This window comes from Salmo salar, chromosome ssa29 (genome assembly GCF_905237065.1).
Source record: "Salmo salar chromosome ssa29, Ssal_v3.1, whole genome shotgun sequence".
Taxonomy (NCBI): Eukaryota; Metazoa; Chordata; class Actinopteri; order Salmoniformes; family Salmonidae; genus Salmo; species Salmo salar.
The window spans coordinates 33,581,238-33,601,386 of record NC_059470.1 but is presented as its reverse complement, the minus strand read 5'-3'; the positions used below and the strand labels follow the sequence as shown (position 1 = coordinate 33,601,386).

Here is a 20,149-nt window from a genome sequence, read left to right as displayed (position 1 = left end):
GGGAGGGACTGGGAGGCTAGTCAGGATCGAGGGAAAGATGAATGAAGCAAAGTAAAAACCTGCTCCAGAGTGCTCAGCACCACGGACTGGGGCGAAGGTTCACCTTCCAACAGGACAACGGCCCTAAGCACACAGCCAAGCAACGCAGGAGTGGCTTCAGGAAAAGTCTCTGAATGTCCTTGAGTTGCCCAGCCAGAGCCCGGACTTGACACCGAATTAACGACCTGAAAATAGCTGTGCAGCAACACTCCCCATCCAACCTGATCTTGAGAGGATCTGCAGAGAAAAATAGGAGAAACTCGCCAAATATAGGTGTGCCAAGCTTGTAGCATCATACCCAAGAAGACTTGAGGCTGTAATCGCTGCCAAAGGTGTTCAACAAAGTACTGACTTAAGGGTCTGAATACTTGGGTAAATGTGATATTCCAGTTGTTCTTTTTAATAAATTATCAACATTTTCTAAAAACATGTTTTACTTTGTCAAATTGATGAGGGAAAAAACATTTCATCCACTTTTGAATAAGGCTCTAACATAACAAAATGTGGAAAAAGTGATAGGGTCTGAATACTTTCTGAATGCACTGTATATGCCTACCGTAATAGTCTTATCTAAAAAAAATTACAGACTTATTGGATATTTTAGTTGTTTAGGCATATTTTGCAATGATGTATTCATTATTCACTTAAAAAAAAAAAAAATGCATGTCATTCTGAAGACCACAAAGAAACAGTCTATATTCAAAGTGCATACATTTTGTTCATGTGGAACTCTGTTCCCTGGATAAATGTTTCACTGGGGATATTCACATTATTCTATCGAAGGTAAGTTATTATGCCAGGTGTGGTATTAAACTAAAGCAAGAGTCCCCACTCCCCCCATACTCCTCCCACCCCAATACTTCCAGTGAGTCTTTGATCCCAGGTTTTGGAAAAAGGCAACTGCCTGCCGATTGCTCCCTCCTACCACGCAGAACAAACGCTATATTCAGTCTGTGTTCCAGTTTGCAGCCTGCGAAACTCCCTCCAGGAACTTTCCTGGGTAGTTTTCCCCACCGCTCCAGCCACTGACTGTCATTCATGCCACGGAGCGAAAACAGGCGAACTGGTGCCTGGTCCGTTCACCCGACAATGTGGAGAATATACAGTATTTTTTGTGCTTGGGGTGTCCTGTCCTTGACAGAGGTCTGCGCGCAGTCTCTACTGGGGTCACGACGGAGGTAGGTTACCTTTTTCCCTTCACTTTAATCAAACAATCTATAGTTTTTTGGGCTCTGTGTTAGGCTATTGGTCAGGAAAAACAACTGTGTAGCACTAGCCTATTGTACAACGCCTTATCATGAGTTGTCAAGGATACGTTAGTCTACAGCACAATGATGAAGGAACCGCATCAATCATCATCATCATCATTTATCATCATCACCACCCGGGAGTTATTATTTTGGAGGAATCTGCAGTGTGCGCTGCGGGCATGAGGACGCACACAGGGTGCCTAACCGAGACATCCCATAATAAACACCAACAATACCTTTACGCCTAGGGTTTTTCTCCTTTCAAAGATTCCTTGATAGACATTTGTATTAGAATGAGAAGTTGTCACAAATATTTTTCTCATGTTTCCAGACCGACGTTTACATGCGGAGGCAATATAACGGAGGATTCTGGGGTCGTTGGGAGCCCGGGGTATCCAGGGGTGTATCCCTCAAATACCAAATGTGTTTGGAGAATCACGGTGAGCCAAACATACTTGTAGCCTACTGTAAATACATGATCCATGTTTAACTGTTATCAACTTAGTGTGTTCCTAATTAGCTACTGAAGGCTATTACTTTACCAGCGCCATGTCAGACAGAACGAGAAGCAATATCAGTGAACTAAAAATGATGCAATGATTCTGTAAAACACTTCAATGGTATACTAATCCACTAATCCTAACTGTGTAATTGGTAGTCTGGTATTTGGCTAGTGGCCACAGCACCCCTCAGGCACTTTGAGCTGCCTGCTTGGTATTTTCAACATGCAGTCTGGTCACATGGCTGGAAGGAATAAACGGTAAATCAAGGAAAATAATCATCAACAGCAAAGTCCTGTAATTAAAGAAAAACTGTATGTTTATTACTTGTTAATAACATGTGTATCCTTGCTAGATTTAGACTTGGAATGCTTTGACTGTTGATTGCAGTTTGGTGTTTTTAAAAGGGGAAGAGTTTCATATAGGTTCATTCATTGCATATCAGCGGAAGATCAGTTTCCTATTATATTGAGTTGTCAGATAGGCCCCTTATGTGATTGTATAGATTGTACTGTATACTGTATGTGATTGTATGTTGTTTCAGGTCCCTGAGGGTAAAGTGGTGGTCCTGTCCTTCCGCTTCATTGACCTGGAGAGTGACAACCTGTGTCGCTATGACTACATAGATGTGTACAGCGGCCATGTGAGTGGCCAGAGGCTGGGCCGCTTCTGTGGGACCTTCAGGCCAGGCGCCTTGGTCTCCACCGGCAACAAGATGCTGATTCAGATGGTGTCTGATGCCAACACGGCTGGGAGTGGCTTCCTGGCGGTGTACTCGGCTGCCGAGCCGCACGAGAGAGGTAAGCAGAAAAGAATATAGACGAAGAATAGAATAATACTATAGTCATTTTTAAGGGTTTACGTGTCTTACTCAAGCGCACAGTGGCAGGAGACGGATCTAGGATCCTATTTAGGATCCTATTTAGGATCCTATTTTTTCCTATTGGACTTGAGATTCTAACCGGTGACCCGCCATTTGCAGGCGGGTCACCGGTTGTCTAGGCTACGTCCCGGGCCAGGAACCACTGTGTGGGTTGAAGAGGGGCTGTGCCATCTCTAAGCTGTTGTAGCCCTAGGTGTAGTGTGTAGGGAACACTGTAGTCATCTGTATCCAGCCTCTACCCAAGCATGTTCAGCAGAGCCTTAGAGGCCGAGTCCAAGCCGTGACTCTTCTCTGACACATCGTGACACATCTTAAAGACATCCGATGTCAGTGAGTGTTTGTGTGTTTAGGGCCAAGGGTCACATTCTAACAAGCTAATTAACGGGCCTCTTAACCTCCTCTAGCTGCCCCTAGTAATGATACAATACCCAGATGGAGATATCTGAGAGGGGAATTATTTACATCTGAGAACGAAAAGGTAGCTTGATAAATCACTCCCAACGGATAGCAGGTCATACAACAGCAAATGAGTGGAAGGAACAGTGGAACTTGGTAAGATAAAATTCAGACTTCTTATGTAGCTAAGACGAGACCTATTGACTTAAAACTTGCTCGAGGACGAGGTGAATGAAAAACAGGACCGTCTCGACACATTTCACAGTATGACGAGGAATTTGTCACGGCTTGTTTTTCCTGGACGGAGTGCTCTAGAGGCAGACAGGTCAGCGCTGTCCCGTCCTCTTCTCACCCGGTGATGTCTCCCTGAAGGAGTTTGTGGAATTTGAATGGTTGGTTGTTTACCTTCTCTCTGTCTCCGTACCTCTACAGTAGCTGACAGCTAGAATGTCTCTGGGTCTGACTGGTGTTCTTCACATACCTGATGTTGGAGCAGATAGACTGTGGTTGCTCTGTCTGTCTCCCCGTTCCTGGGAGTGGTTCAAACTGAAAAGCACCACACAGGCCTCTTCCATTGGTTCAATGTCTATTTTAGTTACTCAGACAAATTGCACTTGCCGTCGTCTGCCAGCCATGACTATGGGAGCTCAGCTGTAGTGGAAACACTGTTAGTCACTGTTAGTCACAAACAACTGTGCTTTTTAAAGATCCACAGATCTCTTGCCAGTCCAAGCAGCTTGTGTGGTAGGCTGACGTGTTCTTTCTCCGATGTGTGATGGCTTGCCTGGCGTGTGGACTTCCTGTCAACAACACATTCCAGCAGGGGACCAAGGCATAGAGACAGACAGTTGTCTTCTTTAGTTACTCATAATCACAAAGGAAGCATGAGATGAGAGTTAGCCTACTGATTAGAACATTCTAGAAGGTCTCATTATAGAATTATTTCATGCACAACATTCCGTCCTTTGACATTAAAGAGGAAGAGATATTTTGCACATAAAGGAACAGTCACAGGAGGATGTCCAGTGCTGCTTTAAAGTAATAGCATGTGAAGCAGTACCATCTGCCAGGGACGATAACTAAACGTTGTGGTTTGACTTTGCACCCACCAGGGGACCAGTACTGTGGAGGTCGTCTGGATAAACCGTTTGGATCAATTAAAACCCCTAACTGGCCTGAGAAGGACTACCCCGCTGGGGTCACCTGCTCATGGCACATAGAGGCTCCTAAGAACCAGGTGAGCGTTACTACCAGATGCCTCAGCAGTAGTTCATTGGGGATCCTAACAAATACTAATACTACTCACAGTTCAACTTGACGAATGACACCATTGAGAGTGATTGAGATCGTTTGAGATTTTCACATCATTGCTTTGTGGTTTGCTCTTGTTTAGTGCTGCACAGTGTAATACACCTTTAGAATGTGGGCTGAAAGTAATGTGTTATTTGTAACCCGTGTTCTATGTAACCTGTGTTCTATGTAACCTGTGTTCTATATAACCTGTGTTCTATGTAACCTGTGTTCTATGTAACCTGTGTTCTATGTAACCTGTTCTATGTAACCTGTGTTCTATGTAACCTGTGTTCTATGTAACCTGTGTTCTATATAACCTGTGTTCTATGTAACCTGTGTTCGATGTAACCTTTTCTATGTAACCTGTGTTCTATGTAACCTGTGTTCTATGTAACCTGTTCTATGTAACCTGTGTTCTATGTAACCTGTGTTCTATATAACCTGTGTTCTATGTAACCTGTGTTCTATGTAACCTGTTCTATGTAACCTGTTCTATGTAACCTGTGTTCTATGTAACCTGTGTTCTATGTAACCTGTGTTCTATGTAACCTGTGTTCTATGTAACCTGTCCACTAACACAGATCATTGAGTTGAAGTTTGAGAAGTTCGATGTGGAAAGAGACAACTACTGTCGCTACGACTACGTGGCCATTTTCAACGGGGCAGAGATCAACGATGCAAAGAGGATCGGGAAGTACTGTGGCGATAGCCCTCCAGCGTGCGTCACACACCTGTTTCTACTATGCATTTATCTTGCTAATGTAGCTACTGCTTATTGTGTTGATCTTGATCAACAGATCAATTCACATTTGATTTGTCACTTGCACCAAATACAACAGGTGTAGACTTTACCGTGAAATGCTTACGAGCACTTTCCCAACAATGCAGAGTTAAAAAGTAAGAAAATAATTACCCCCAAAATAAAAAAGGAAACAGTAACAGAATAAAATAACAATAATGAGACTATATACAAGGAGTACCAGTACCGAGTCAATGTGCAGTGGTACCAGGTAGTAATGAGACTATATACAAGGAGTACCAGTACCAAGTCAATGTGCAGTGGTACCAGGTAGTAATGAGACTATATACAAGGAGTACCAGTACTGAGTCAATGTGCAGTGGTACCAGGTAGTAATGAGACTATATACAAGGAGTACCAGTACCAAGTCAATGTGCAGTGGTACCAGGTAGTAATGAGACTATATACAAGGAGTACCAGTACTGAGTCAATGTGCAGTGGTACCAGGTAGTAATGAGACTATATACAAGGAGTACCAGTACCAAGTCAATGTGCAGTGGTACCAGGTAGTAATGAGACTATATACAAGGAGTACCAGTACCGAGTCAATGTGCAGTGGTACCAGGTAGTAATGAGACTATATACAAGGAGTACCAGTACCGAGTCAATGTGCAGTGGTACCAGGTAGTAATGAGACTATATACAAGGAGTACCAGTACCGAGTCAATGTGCAGTGGTACCAGGTAGTAATGAGACTATATACAAGGAGTACCAGTACCGAGTCAATGTGCAGTGGTACCAGGTAGTAATGAGACTATATACAAGGAGTACCAGTACCGAGTCAATGTGCAGTGGTACCAGGTAGTAATGAGACTATATACAAGGAGTACCAGTACTGAGTCAATGTGCAGTGGTACCAGGTAGTAATGAGACTATATACAAGGAGTACCAGTACTGAGTCAATGTGCAGTGGTACCAGGTAGTAATGAGACTATATACAAGGAGTACCAGTACTGAGTCAATGTGCAGTGGTAGCAGGTAGTAATGAGACTATATACAAGGAGTACCAGTACTGAGTCAATGTGCAGGGGTATGAGGTTATTGAGGTAATTGTGGTAATATTCCCATGTAGGTAGGGGTAAAAGTGACTAGGCAATCAGGATAGATAGTAAACAGGATAGATAATAAACCTACTAACGTCTGATTTACTGATAAACCTATACACAATGTATTCATTAGCCTATGTGATCTCACTCTCTCTCTCTCTCTGCCCCCCTTCAGTCCAGTATTCTCTGAAGGTAACCAGCTCCTGATCCAGTTCCTCTCAGACCTCAGTTTGACTGCAGACGGGTTCATCGGCCACTACAAGTTCAGACCTAAGAAGTTCCTCACCACCCCGGAACCACTGACCACCACCACCCCAGCAGCTACCACCAGACCCATACGTAGGTAGCTCTCTTTTCTCTGTTTAATCCAAGCAGGAGATATATTTCCCCTTGTCCATCACGTCACAGTCTTGTTGTTACAATGTAAAATGCTTTTAGCACTACATAAATCCAATTCAGAATCATCATCTTCATCATCTTAAGGCCACACGTGTGGCCTGAAGATCTACTGTGGCGTTAGCCTGGTCCCAGATCAGATCTGGTAAAGCGGCATTTACTGGTTCTAACAGCAGACCTATAAGCTTGCTGCCAGCTCTTAGCAAACTGTTGGAAAAAATGGTGTTTGACCAAACACAATGCTATTTCTCTGTAAACAAATTAACAACAGACTTTCAGCATGCTTATAGAGAAATTGATAATAAGAAGATTGTGGGAGCTGTACTGGTAGATTTCAGTGCAGCCTTTGATATTATTGACCATAACCTGTTGTTGAAAGAATGTGTGTTATGGCTTTTCAACCTCTGCCATATTGTGGATTCAGAGCTATCTGTCTAATAGAACTCAAATGGTTTTATTTAATGGGAGCTTCTCTAATGTCAAACATGTAAAGTGTGGTGTACCGCAGGGCAGCTCTCTAGGCCCTCTACTCTTTTCTATTTTTACCAATGACCTGCCACTGGCATTAAACAAAGCGTGTGTGTTCATGTATGCTGATGATTCAACCATATACGCATCAGCAACCACAGCTAATGAAGTCACTGAAACCCTTAACAATCTCATATTGCTCAAATAAACAGCAAACCTGGTTTCAAAAACCAGATAAAGCAACGCCTTACGGCACAGCGCCTTACGGCACAACGCCTCTCCCCTATTTGACCTAGATAGTTTGTGTGTATGCATTGATATGTAGGCTACGTGTTCCTTTATGAAAAATTATGTAGTTCTCTCCTTGAACTGTTCTTGTCTATTAATGTTCTGTATTATGTCATGTTCCGTGTTACCCCAAAAATAAAAAAGGAAACAGTAACAGAATAAAATAACAATAATGAGACTATAACAAACCTCCTACATCCTGTTGACTCTGTACATAACAAACCTCCTACATCCTGTTGACTCTGTACATAACAAACCTCCTACATCCTGTTGACTCTGTACCTAACAAACCTCCTACATCCTGTTGACTCTGTACCTAACAAACCTCCTACATCCTGTTGACTCTGTACATAACAAACCTCCTACATCCTGTTGACTCTGTACCTAACAAACCTCCTACATCCTGTTGACTCTGTACCTAACAAACCTCCTACATCCTGTTGACTCTGTACCTAACAAACCTCCTACATCCTGTTGACTCTGTACCTAACAAACCTCCTACATCCTGTTGACTCTGTACCTAACAAACCTCCTACATCCTGTTGACTCTGTACATAACAAACCTCCTACATCCTGTTGACTGTGTTCATAACAAACCTCCTACATCCTGTTGACTCTGTACATAACAAACCTCCTACATCCTGTTGACTCTGTACATAACACACTTCCTACATCCTGTTGACTCTGTTCATAACAAACCTCCTACATCCTGTTGACTCTGTTCATAACAAACCTCCTACATCCTGTTGACTCTGTACATAACAAACCTCCTACATCCTGTTGACTCTGTACATAACAAACCTCCTAAATCCTGTTGACTCTGTACATAACAAACCTCCTAAAGGCACATGTTCCTGGTTGTTTGTGGACACCCACTCACACACACACACACACACACACACACACACACACACACACACACACACACACACACACACACACACACACACACACACACACACACACACACACACACACACACACACACACACACAAAGATATAGATGTACTATTGTAAAGTGGTTGTTCCACTGGATATCATAAGGTGAATGCACCAATTTGTAAGTCGCTCTGGATAAGAGCGTCTGCTAAATGACTTAAATGTAAATGTAAATGTTTTGTGTGGACCCCAGGAAGAGTAGCTGCTGCTTTTACCAAAAATCTAATGTGATATTAGCCTGATCCCATATCAGATCTACTGTGGTATTGCCTGGTCCCAGATCAGATCTACTGTGGTATTGCCTGATCTCATATCAGATCTACTGTGGTATTAGCCTGGTCCCAGATCAGATCTACTGTGGTATTAACCTGGTCCCAGATCAGATCTACTGTGGTATTAACCTGGTCCCAGATCAGATCTACTGTGGTATGAGCCTGGTCTCAAATCAGATCTACTGTGGTATTAACCTGGTCCCAGATCAGATCTACTGTGGTATTAGCCTGGTCCCAGATCAGATCTACTGTGGTATTAGCCTGGTCCCAGATCAGATCTACTGTGCTATTAGCCTGGTCCCAGATCAGATCTACTGTGGTATTAACCTGGTCCCAGATCAGATCTACTGTGGTATTAGCCTGGTCCCAGATCAGATCTACTGTGGTATTAACCTGGTCCCAGATCAGATCTACTGTGGTATTGCCTGATCCCATATCAGATCTACTGTGGTATTAGCTTGGTCCCAGATCAGATCTACTGTGGTATTAACCTGGTCCCAGATCAGATCTACTGTGGTATTAGCCTGGTGCCAGATCAGATCTACTGTGGTATTAACCTGGTCCCAGATCAGATCTACTGTGGTATTAGCCTGGTGCCAGATCAGATCTACTGTGGTATTACCCTGGTCCCAGATCAGATCTACTGTGGTATTAACCTGGTCCCAGATCAGATCTACTGTGGTATTAACCTGGTCCCAGATCAGATCTACTGTGGTATTGCCTGATCCGATATCAGATCTACTGTGGTATTAGCCTGGTCCCAGATCAGATCTACTGTGGTATTAGCCTGGTGCCAGATCAGATCTACTGTGGTATTAACCTGGTCCCAGATCAGATCTACTGTGGTATTGCCTGATCCGATATCAGATCTACTGTGGTATTAGCCTGGTCCCAGATCAGATCTACTGTGGTATTATCCTGGTCCCAGATCAGATCTACTGTGCTATTAGCCTGGTCCCAGATCAGATCTACTGTGGTATTAGCCTGGTCCCAGATCAGATCTACTGTGGTATTAGCCTGGTCCCAGATCAGATCTACTGTGTTTTTAGCCTGGTCCCAGATCAGATCTACTGTGTTTTTAGCCTGGTCCCAGATCAGATCCACTGTGGTAGTGGCTGTTGCCCAGGATGAAAGGCAATGGAGCACACACCAAGGCTGGATGGCAGTTCATCTCCTTGTAGATTGGAAGCCAGTCATAACATCAGTCCACTACACGTTATCACTTTCTTCTAGTCTTTTTACATCTGTGATTTGTCAACTAGCACAGAGCTAAGGGGAGGGGGGCAAGTAAACACCCCAAAGAGACACCCTGTTCATTCTTACTGACAGACAAACTAGATGTCCTGGAGCCCTAAATCCTGTTGACTCTGTACATAACAAACGTCCTACATCCTGTTGACTCTGTACCTAACAAACCTCCTACATCCTGTTGACTCTGTACATAACAAACCTCCTACATCCTGTTGACTCTGTACATAACAAACCTCCTACATCCTGTTGACTCTGTACCTAACAAACGTCCTACATCCTGTTGACTCTGTACATAACAAACCTCCTAAATCCTGTTGACTCTGTACATAACAAACCTCCTACATCCTGTTGACTCTGTTCATTACAAACCTCCTACATCCTGTTGACTCTGTACATAACAAACGTCCTACATCCTGTTGACTCTGTTCATAACAAACCTCCTACATCCTGTTGACTCTGTACATAACAAACCTCCTACATCCTGTTGACTCTGTACATAACAAACCTCCTAAATCCTGTTGACTCTGTTCACAACAAACCTCCTACATCCTGTTGACTCTGTTCATAACAAACCTCCTACATCCTGTTGACTCTGTACATAACACACTTCCTACATCCTGTTGACTCTGTACCTAACAAACCTCCTACATCCTGTTGACTCTGTTCATAACAAACCTCCTAAAGGCACATGCTCATGGTTGTTTGTGGACACCCACTCTCTCACCCACCCACACACACAGACACACACACACACACACACACACACACACACACACACACACACACACACACACACACACACACACACACACACACACACACACACACACACACACACACACACACACACAGAGGTTCTGATGAAGCCCAGAACTTAAGCCAATTGTTTGTTTCTTCCAGATTTATGCAGCAACAGAGAGGTCCTTTTTCTTTATTATCCTGGATAGTCACCAGTTGAAGTATCCTGGGGAGGAATGATAGTCACCAGTTGAAGTATCCTGGGGTAAGGAATGATAGTCACCAGTTGAAGTATCCTGGGGAATGATAGTCACCAGTTGAAGTATCCTGGGGTAAGGAATGATAGTCACCAGTTGAAGTATCCTGGGGTAAGGAACAATAGATCCCAGTTGAAGTATCCTGGGGTAAGGAATGATAGTCACCAGTTGAAGTATCCTGAGGTAAGGAATGATAGTCACCAGTTGAAGTATCCTGGGGTAAGGAATGATAGTCACCAGTTGAAGTATCCTGGGGTAAGGAATGATAGTCACCAGTTGAAGTATCCTGGGGTAAGGAACAATAGATCCCAGTTGAAGTATCCTGGGGTAAGGAATGATAGTCACCAGTTGAAGTATCCTGAGGTAAGGAATGATAGTCACCAGTTGAAGTATCCTGGGGTAAGGAATGATAGTCACCAGTTGAAGTATCCTGGGGTAAGGAATGATTGTCACCAGTTGAAGTATCCTGGGGTAAGGAATGATAGTCACCAGTTGAAGTATACTGGGGTAAGGGATGATAGTCACCAGTTGAAGTATCCTGGGGTAAGGAATGATAGTCACCAGTTGAACTATCCTGGGGTAAGGAATGGTAGTCACCAGTTGAAGTATCCTGGGGTAAGGAATGATAGTCACCAGTTGAAGTATCCTGGTGTAAGGAATGATAGTCACCAGTTGAGGTATCCTGGGTAAGGAATGATAGTCACCAGTTGAAGTATCCTGGGGTAAGGAATGATAGTCACCAGTTGAAGTATCCTGGGGTAAGGAATGATAGATCCCAGTTGAAGTATCCTGAGGTAAGGAATGATAGTCACCAGTTGAAGTATCCTGGGGTAAGGAATGATAGTCACCAGTTGATGTATCCTGGGGTAAGGAATGATAGTCACCAGTTGAAGTATCCTGGGGTAAGGAATGATAGTCACCAGTTGAAGTATCCTGGGGTAAGGAATGATAGTCACCAGTTGAGGTATCCTGGGGTAAGGAATGATAGTCACTAGTTGAAGTATCCTGGAGTAAGGAATGATAGTCACCAGTTGAAGTATCCTGGGGTAAGGAACAATAGATACCAGTTGAAGTATCCTGGGGTAAGGAATGATAGTCACCAGTTGAAGTATCCTGGGGTAAGGAATGATAGTCACCAGTTGAAGTATCCTGGGGTAAGGAATGATAGTCACCAGTTGAAGTATCCTGGGGTAAGGAATGATAGTCACCAGTTGAAGTATCCTGGGGTAAGGAATGATAGTCACCAGTTGAAGTATCCTGGGGTAAGGAATGATAGTCACCAGTTGAAGTATCCTGGGGTAAGGAATGATAGTCACCAGTTGAAGTATCCTGGGGTAAGGAATGATAGTCACCAGTTGAAGTATCCTGGGGTAAGGAATGATAGTCACCAGTTGAAGTATCCTGAGGTAAGGAATGATAGTCACCAGTTGAAGTATCCTGGGGTAAGGAATGATAGTCACCAGTTGAAGTATCCTGGGGTAAGGAATGATAGTCACCAGTTGAAGTATCCTGGGGTAAGGAATGATAGTCACCAGTTGAAGTATCCTGGGGTAAGGAATGATAGTCACCAGTTGAAATATTCTGGGGTAAGGAACGATAGTTACTAGTTCAAGTATCCTGAGGTAAGGAATGTTTTTTTGGGCACACACACAACCCTTTATTGTTTTTTTCCTTCACTGAGGCCAGTACTCACAATATCAAATCCCTAGTCTGATGATTGCCTTGGCAGCCCCCCACCATGATGTCATCTGGGCCCTGTGATGACTGCCTCAGATTGTCTTATCTTTCAGCCGTTTTGTTCTCCACCAGTAAAAATAACATTTGGACAGTGGTTGGAGAGTCATTTTCTAGTCTTCCCTATACCACAACCATAGTGCTTTGATTGTAAAAACAGATGGTAGCCAGCAGTAACCCATTTTTGTTTTATCTTTATTTAACTAGGCAAGGCAGTTAAGAATTCTTATTCATGATGATAGCCTAGGAACAGTGGCCTTGTTCAGGGGCAGAACAACAGATTTTTACCTTGTCAGCTCAGGGAGTTGATCGAGCAAACTTTTGGTTTCGAGTCCAATATCTCTAACCACTTGGCTAGCTGCTGGGGCGGCACACCTATACTTTGAGCAAGCCCTTCGCTTGTGGACTTCAGTGCACAACACATCAGCTGTCTGTGAACAGGGCAAAAAAACATAATTATTTGATTGTTTTTATTAATATTATTATTTATATTTTTGCGCCTTGGGTGTAAGAAAAGTGTTTTAGAAATTAAATGAATTATTATTATGATTATTATTATTATTATTATTGCTATTACGTGGGCCAGCAGGTAGCATAGTGGTTAGAGCATTGGGCCAGTAACCGAAAGGTTGCTGGATCGAATCCCCAAGCTGACAAAGTCAAAATATGTCTTTCTGCCCCTGAACAAGGCAATTAACCCACTGTAGCCCGTCATTGTAAATAAGAATTTGTTTTTAACTTAACAAAGGTTAAAATAATAATGTGAACTGTTATGTAGGATTCAGTGGTGGTTGATGAGGGAGGATTAAAAAATTTTTTATGACTGTCATTCATATTTCATTCACCCAGCTCAATGTAACAGCAATAGGTTTAGTCTACTTCATAATACTACATTTTTCCCTGTACCCATCATGAGGTTGCTACAACCTAGCCTATGAATGAACGTTTACAACGTAGGTGCACACAGGTCAAGATAATTTTTAGTAATCAAGGTGGCAGACAGTGTCACATTCAATACCGCCTTTCACAATCTTGCCTTTATCTAGCTGATATAGGGTGTAATCATTAGTCCAACAGTTGCAAACAAGAGTTTCTATTGGACAAATTCAGGTATGTTTATCCCCATTTCATTCCGTTTAAGAAACGTTTTTCAACAGAATCGGGGCAATGAATACACCCCTGATCACATGCAAACACAGTTCACTTTCATAGCAGCCACATACAAACAGCTGGTTGTATATATAATTCCTTCTCGTATCTATCTACGCGCTCTCCTCCTCTCACCTTTTCCCTTCGCTTGTGGACTTCAGTGCACAACACATCAGCTGTCTGTGAACAGGGCAAAAAATACTTTCCAAGCCAAACATTCATATCATGACCGCTAACCGCTACACACAGCCACCATCATTGACACATTTTGTATTGAAATCAATGTACCCAGAGGAGGACGCAAGCTAGCTGTCCTCCGGCGACACCATGGTGCTACCTTACAGACTGCTGTTAAGGCTACTGTAGACCTTCATCGCAAAATAGTGCATTTTAATCAATTATTTGGTGACTTGAATATATTTAACTGTAGTTTTATCTCAAAATGTTTCACTATTTAAATTTTTCTGTAATTCACTGAGGAAGATGGTCCTCCCTTTCCTCCTCTGAGGAGCCTCCACTGGTAGGATTTTAAGTTACCTACAGTTTTCAATGGAACGTGTTTATACTAATTAATTAGCCTATGTTTGATTTCAATGCATTCCCTGAATTGTCTCGAGGTTAAATAATATCAACCCAAATCCTACTTACTAGCATCACCTGAATGTGGAAGAATGTGAATTAAGGGACTGTGTTCTCTTTTTTTTCTCTATGTCTCCCCAGCTCTGAAGTACTCTGTAGGTCTGTGCCAGCAGAAATGCAAAAGAAGTGGAACCGTTGAGAGCAACTACTGTACCAGTGACTTCGGTAAGAGAAATACTATCTTGGGTGTGTGTGTGTGTGTGTGTGTGTGTGTGTGTGTGTGTGTGTGTGTGTGTGTGTGTGTGTGTGTGTGTGTGTGTGTGTGTGTGTGTGTGTGTGTGTGTGTGTGTCAGTCAAATAACACGATAAAATATCAATAACGAGGCTATATACAAGTGGTACCGGTACCAAGTCAATGTGCGGTGGTACAGGTTAGTCGAGGTCGTTTGTACATGTAGGCAGGGGTGAGGTGACTGCATAGATAATAAACAGAGGGTAGCAGCAATGGGGGTGACAGAAAATCCTCCCAACATGAATCCCAGTCCATATGAACCATCCCTCCCACAACAAGCCCATGTTGTCATGGTCCCCTCCATCATGACACACTACCCTTGGCCTTCTGGGTTGTTTCAGCGCGTCACAGAAGCTTCCTTGAGTGTTTTCTGAGAGGGCAGTGAATTTGCGTGGGACAGACACAGTTCTCTTCTCACAGAGTAAACAGAGCCTGACTGAAGGAAAACTATTGCTAACAGAAGGTGTTGATTCAGCCAACATTCTCCATGACCTCAGTTTGCTGCCCTGTCCTTTAGACTACCTCTATTCGTTTTGTTTTTCTCTGAACAGATGTTGATGGAATGAGGCAGGTATTTTATTCATGCATTTTTCTCAGGGAGATTAGGTCAGATATTTGCATGGGAAAAGGTTCTGGCTCATTGGCTGTCAGTGAAGCCCAGTAATGTGGTGTTGGTGGAAAATGTTATTGTATAATACATTGGCAGACAGTCTGCAGTCATATCAAGCCAAGAGCGTTACATCACACGTTATAATGACTAGGCTAGACACAAAAGGACCTAACAGACAACTCGACTGACACGTCTTGTCCTTCATTATGTCCTATTCAACGAGTACATTTTGATGAAGGCCTCCATGGCTCTAAACGTCCCAGCATCACAGTATTTGTATTGAAAGATATTCAATCTTGATCCTACGTCACGTGTGTCAAGGCACACACAGAGCCGATCGACTTAATAGTGTCGAGAGTTATACTCCACCCTTTCATGACGATAACCGTTTTCAGACTATAAAAATCGAAAGCGGGTTTTGTTGAGCGCCTGTGGTTCTGTTCAGCACACCAATCCCAGCCCTCTAAACTCCCTGTGGTTCTGTTCAACACACCAATCCCAGCCCTCTAAACTCCCTGTGGTTCTGTTCAACACACCAATCCCAGCCCTCTAAACTCCCTGTGGTTCTGTTCAGCACACCAATCCCAGCCCTCTAAACTCCCTGTGGTTCTGTGACAGTGATAACAGGAACCGTCATCACGGCGGTGGTGCGAGGGGGCAGCGTGTCCGCCACCATCTCCATCATCAACGTCTACAAACAAAGCAACCTGGCCATCCAGCAGGCCGGCAAAACCATGAGCACCAAGATCATCGTCCTCTGCAAGAAGTGTCCGTTCATCAGACGAGGTGAGTAGTAGTACAACAACGAGCCACAGCTCTGGTCCAGGGCTTTATGTGCGTCTCAAACGGTTTTATATGGTCTATGGGCTTGAAGAAGGCTCGAGCTGCCCGTAAAGCCCAGGTCCAGAGCTATGTGGACCACTACTAGGGGACTCTGGGGCTCACTCTCCCCTGGATATATTCATCAGTTTGGCTTGGTTTAGTAACAGACATTCACCATGATATGAATGATAGCACCAGGTAATAGTCCATGACAGACATTCACCATGATATGAATGATAGCACCAGGTAATAGTCCATGATAGACATTCACCATGATATGAATGATAGCACCAGGTATTAGTCCATGATAGACATTCACCATGATATGAATGATAGCACCAGGTAATAGTCCATAACAGACATTCACCATGATATGAATGATAGCACCAGGTAATAGTCCATAACAGACATTCACCATGATATGCATTATGGTGTGCGGGTCAACTTGTTCACCCGCACCGACCCGCAATTGGTAATAACCTATCCGCAACTACCCGACTACATGAGATAAAGGGACAAATCTGAGGCCCACACCCGCCCCTACCCTAACTAATATAGAAAATGTTCTGTAGGCTATAGTCAAAGAAGATGATTTTTTTGCCTCATAAACATAGGTTTCTGCTTATAATTTCGGACATTTTGGTATTTATTAGTCAAGTTGTTTCTAATTCGATACATTGCGCCTCTTTTCTGTCGTTACATGTTGCCCTACAAACTAAATAATCCTTGCTCGCCAAAATAATGTCACAAGTCGATTGAATGAATGCTTCAATCTAGTTGACATTGGTACAGTTTTTTTCTGTCATCTCTGCTTCTTTCTCGCAATGACGTTTAGGGACCGGGGAGAAAATGCAATATCTCAACAACAACAAAGAAACGGGAAATTACATCAGTTTGACCAGTTGTCAGGAAATAGAAAGCTGTGGAAACGACCCAACATGTTCCTGATAAGATTTCAGTTCAGCCTGGATGCATATTTTTATGTGGTTGAAATACTATCAGCTGTTATGATGCTGATAAAGACAGCACCTCTACAGACGGTATCTAACTGTGGTTGAAATACTATCAGCTGTTATGATGCTGATAAAGACAGCACCGTTACAGACGGTATCTAACTGTGGTTGAAATACTATCAGCTGTTATGATGCTGATAAAGACAGCACCTTTACAGACGGTATCTAACTGTGGTTGAAATACTATCAGCTGTTATGATGCTGATAAAGACAGCACTTCTACAGACGGTATCTAACTGAGCATTCTCATTCTATCAAGATACTGAAAGAAAGAAATCATATTTCTCCACTCCTGTTCCTGAGACAAAATTTAGCCTGCAATTGGTGTATCATTTGCTTAATTCTGTAGGAGTTAATATGAAGGCTATGTGAGAGGTTATAGACCAACAGTCAGCGTCCAGATTTCAGTGTCAATATAACCCATCTGAACTGTAGGCTACAGTTCCCTTGATGTGCCATTGGGCTGTTTGAAGTTCCCGGCTTGTGACTGTGGAATTTGTACAGCGCCTCACATCATCACACATAACATAGCCTGCACTGCTATAATAATCTTTTACCGCTTCACCAAATAATTCTGCTATCTTCCCGTTTCTCAATTTCACAGCTTTTCCTCTTATTGAATTAAACTCCGACATTGTCCTTTTTGCCTCTGTGGATCCATGTAAACTTTGTTTCCTGCCTGTTCCCAAAAGCTTTTGGTGATTGGTGTGTAGGTTATTTGCTGTACAGTTAAGACCTGAAGGTTAAAGGTTAGGATTACACACTAAAGTCAGATAGCGTAAATAAATAACGTTTTTTTTTAATGTTATTTTCTCTTTATTCTCATGATTGCACCATCGAGACAATGTGGTTTTCTTTCAGTTCAAATTCTATAGTTGAGTAATACTGACACAGTTTCACGTGACTTTGAAGTGTGGCACTGAGTGTGAAAAATGCATGTAACAGAGGCGTGTCCCAAATATACAAGGTACATAAGAAACAGTGGAGGCTGCTGAGGGGAGGACAGCTCCTAATAATATATGGAGTGGAGGAAATGGAATGGCATCAACCATATAAAAACCATGTGTTTGATGTATCTGATACCATTCCACTGATTCCACTCCAGCCATTACCACGAGCCCGTCCTCCCCAAATAAAGTGCCACCAACCTCCTGTGATAGGAGCGCTAGACCCCAGTTGCAGGTGTTTCCACAGACTATCTTGTGTATGGCTCTGAGCTTGCCTCCATTGCTGTATTCCACCTTCAAGCTCATCTGAAGTTGTTTGACCAAAGTCTGAGGTCTGACCAAAGTCTGAGAAAAACTCACTGTCGGAAAAGATCTATACCTTCCCTCAGCCGTTGATCCATAACGTGAATATATACCCACAAATAGTATATGTTTATAAACACACTGTATATGGAACCCTGAGGAGAAAGGGGGCTACCTAGTCAGTGGTACAACTGAATGCCTTCAACTGAAATGTGTCTTCCGTATTTAACCCAACCCCTCCGAATCAGAGAGGTGTAGGGGGCTGCATTAATCGACATCCACAGCGCCCGGGGAACAGTGGGTAAACTGCCTTTCTCAGGTGCAGAATGACAGACTTTTACCTTGTCAGCTCAGGGATTCAATCCAGAAACCTTTCGGTTACTGGCTCAACACTCTAACCACTAGGCTACCTGAGTAGATGTGCACTGATGTGCTACCTTCCTGAATGTCTCCACTGCATTCAGCCTCTTTCTTTGTGATCTCACTAGGCCTCAACTACATCTTCATGGGCTCAGCGGATGAGGATGGGAAGGGGAAGATCGCCCCACATCACTTCGTTATAGCCTTCAAGGCCAAGAACCAGAGGGGCCTCAACGTACTGAAGACCAAACAATGCTGAGATCAGCTACGCACTGCCTGAGTCTCCACCCCCCACCACCACAAGGGTGTGGCCGTTGTCGTAAGTCTTCGCCCAGCATGCCCTGGCTCGGCCCCTCATCACCTTTCATCCGTCACCACAGGACTAGTCTACAGAGCTCAGGCTGTGATTGGCTGTTTGTTTCTCTTTCTATTTTCCCATGCTGTTTTTCTCTCCTCTGAGCTGGACCTGTTTCGGGCACAATGTGAAGATGTGAGTGTAATAATTGAAGAAGGAGGAGAGGAAGATAGAGAGTACTAGTTGGAACGAAACAGGAGAAAATGTTTTGCAATATGCTAATACCTAAGTTAGTTCCTTTTTTTTCTGTTTATAAAAAACAACAAAGTTTTCTCACGTTTCAAGGCCACTGAAAACACCCAGATGTCACGATGAGTGTTGGCTTAGATCACACATGGGGTTTAGTTACAGGAAGTCCGTTATTGAGGACTGGGTGTTGTAGTTTTAAGGACAGTGTTTACTAACTGCTCTTTATCCTCCATGTTCACTTTGGATATGGGAGGTATTTTATGTGGGGTCGAAAAGTGCAATAGTTTAATATATACTATTAATGGAATGATGTGGTGTCATACTGGTGTTCTGTTTAGTACTGTCACTTATTAGCCAAAGCTTTTACAATGAATGGAGACAACATAGCACTCCATCTCATTCTGTCAGCTTGGTATTGTCTCCTTACATTCAAATGTAATGTTTGTAATAAAAAGTGGAGATGTGAACTTAAAGGAAAATTCCTCTCAAAAACGATCTTTTAGTATTTGTTTCATTAGTCCATTGTTGATATAGTCCCAAAATGTTTTGCATGTCACTAATCACTTTTTCAAGAAATATAACTTTCAAAATACCAAAATACAGCCGGTATAATGCATTTTGCTAAAATATAGTTTTTGGGTGGAGTTTTCCTTAATCAATATAAAGTATTTTCATATGAAACAATTAGTAAATGTTATTTATATTTTATTATTTTCATCTGACCAAATAAAAAATAAAAATGAAGTTTATTATAACGAGGTGATTCTTCACATGGAGTGTCATCATTAATTCATTGACCAGTAGTAACTTGTCATTTGTCATGTTAACATTGTATATATGAAGATAAATAACCATTATATCTGGTCTACATAGAGTTAGTGGTGACTTTGGCCAGGTGTGGAGGCAGCTGTTGGTAGGGCTGAATGCTCCATTGAGCACTGGGAATGGTCAGGTGTGGAGGCAGCTGTTGGTAGGGCTGA

At 42.9% G+C, this 20,149-nt stretch overlaps 1 protein-coding gene across 1 annotated transcript; it reads left to right on the top strand.

Moving 5' to 3' along the window:
• The first annotated feature begins 910 nt into the window (after nucleotides 1–910).
• On the top strand, nucleotides 911–19,924 carry LOC106590626 (procollagen C-endopeptidase enhancer 2). Its single transcript, XM_014181755.2, has 9 exons — nucleotides 911–1,217; nucleotides 1,621–1,729; nucleotides 2,334–2,589; nucleotides 4,181–4,305; nucleotides 4,943–5,079; nucleotides 6,382–6,545; nucleotides 14,420–14,503; nucleotides 15,799–15,966; nucleotides 18,754–19,924. Exons 1-9 carry the CDS (start codon nucleotides 1,078–1,080, stop codon nucleotides 18,882–18,884), a joined length of 1,314 nt encoding a protein of 437 aa, XP_014037230.1. The 5' UTR covers nucleotides 911–1,077; the 3' UTR covers nucleotides 18,885–19,924.
• The last annotated feature ends 225 nt before the right edge of the window (nucleotides 19,925–20,149 follow it).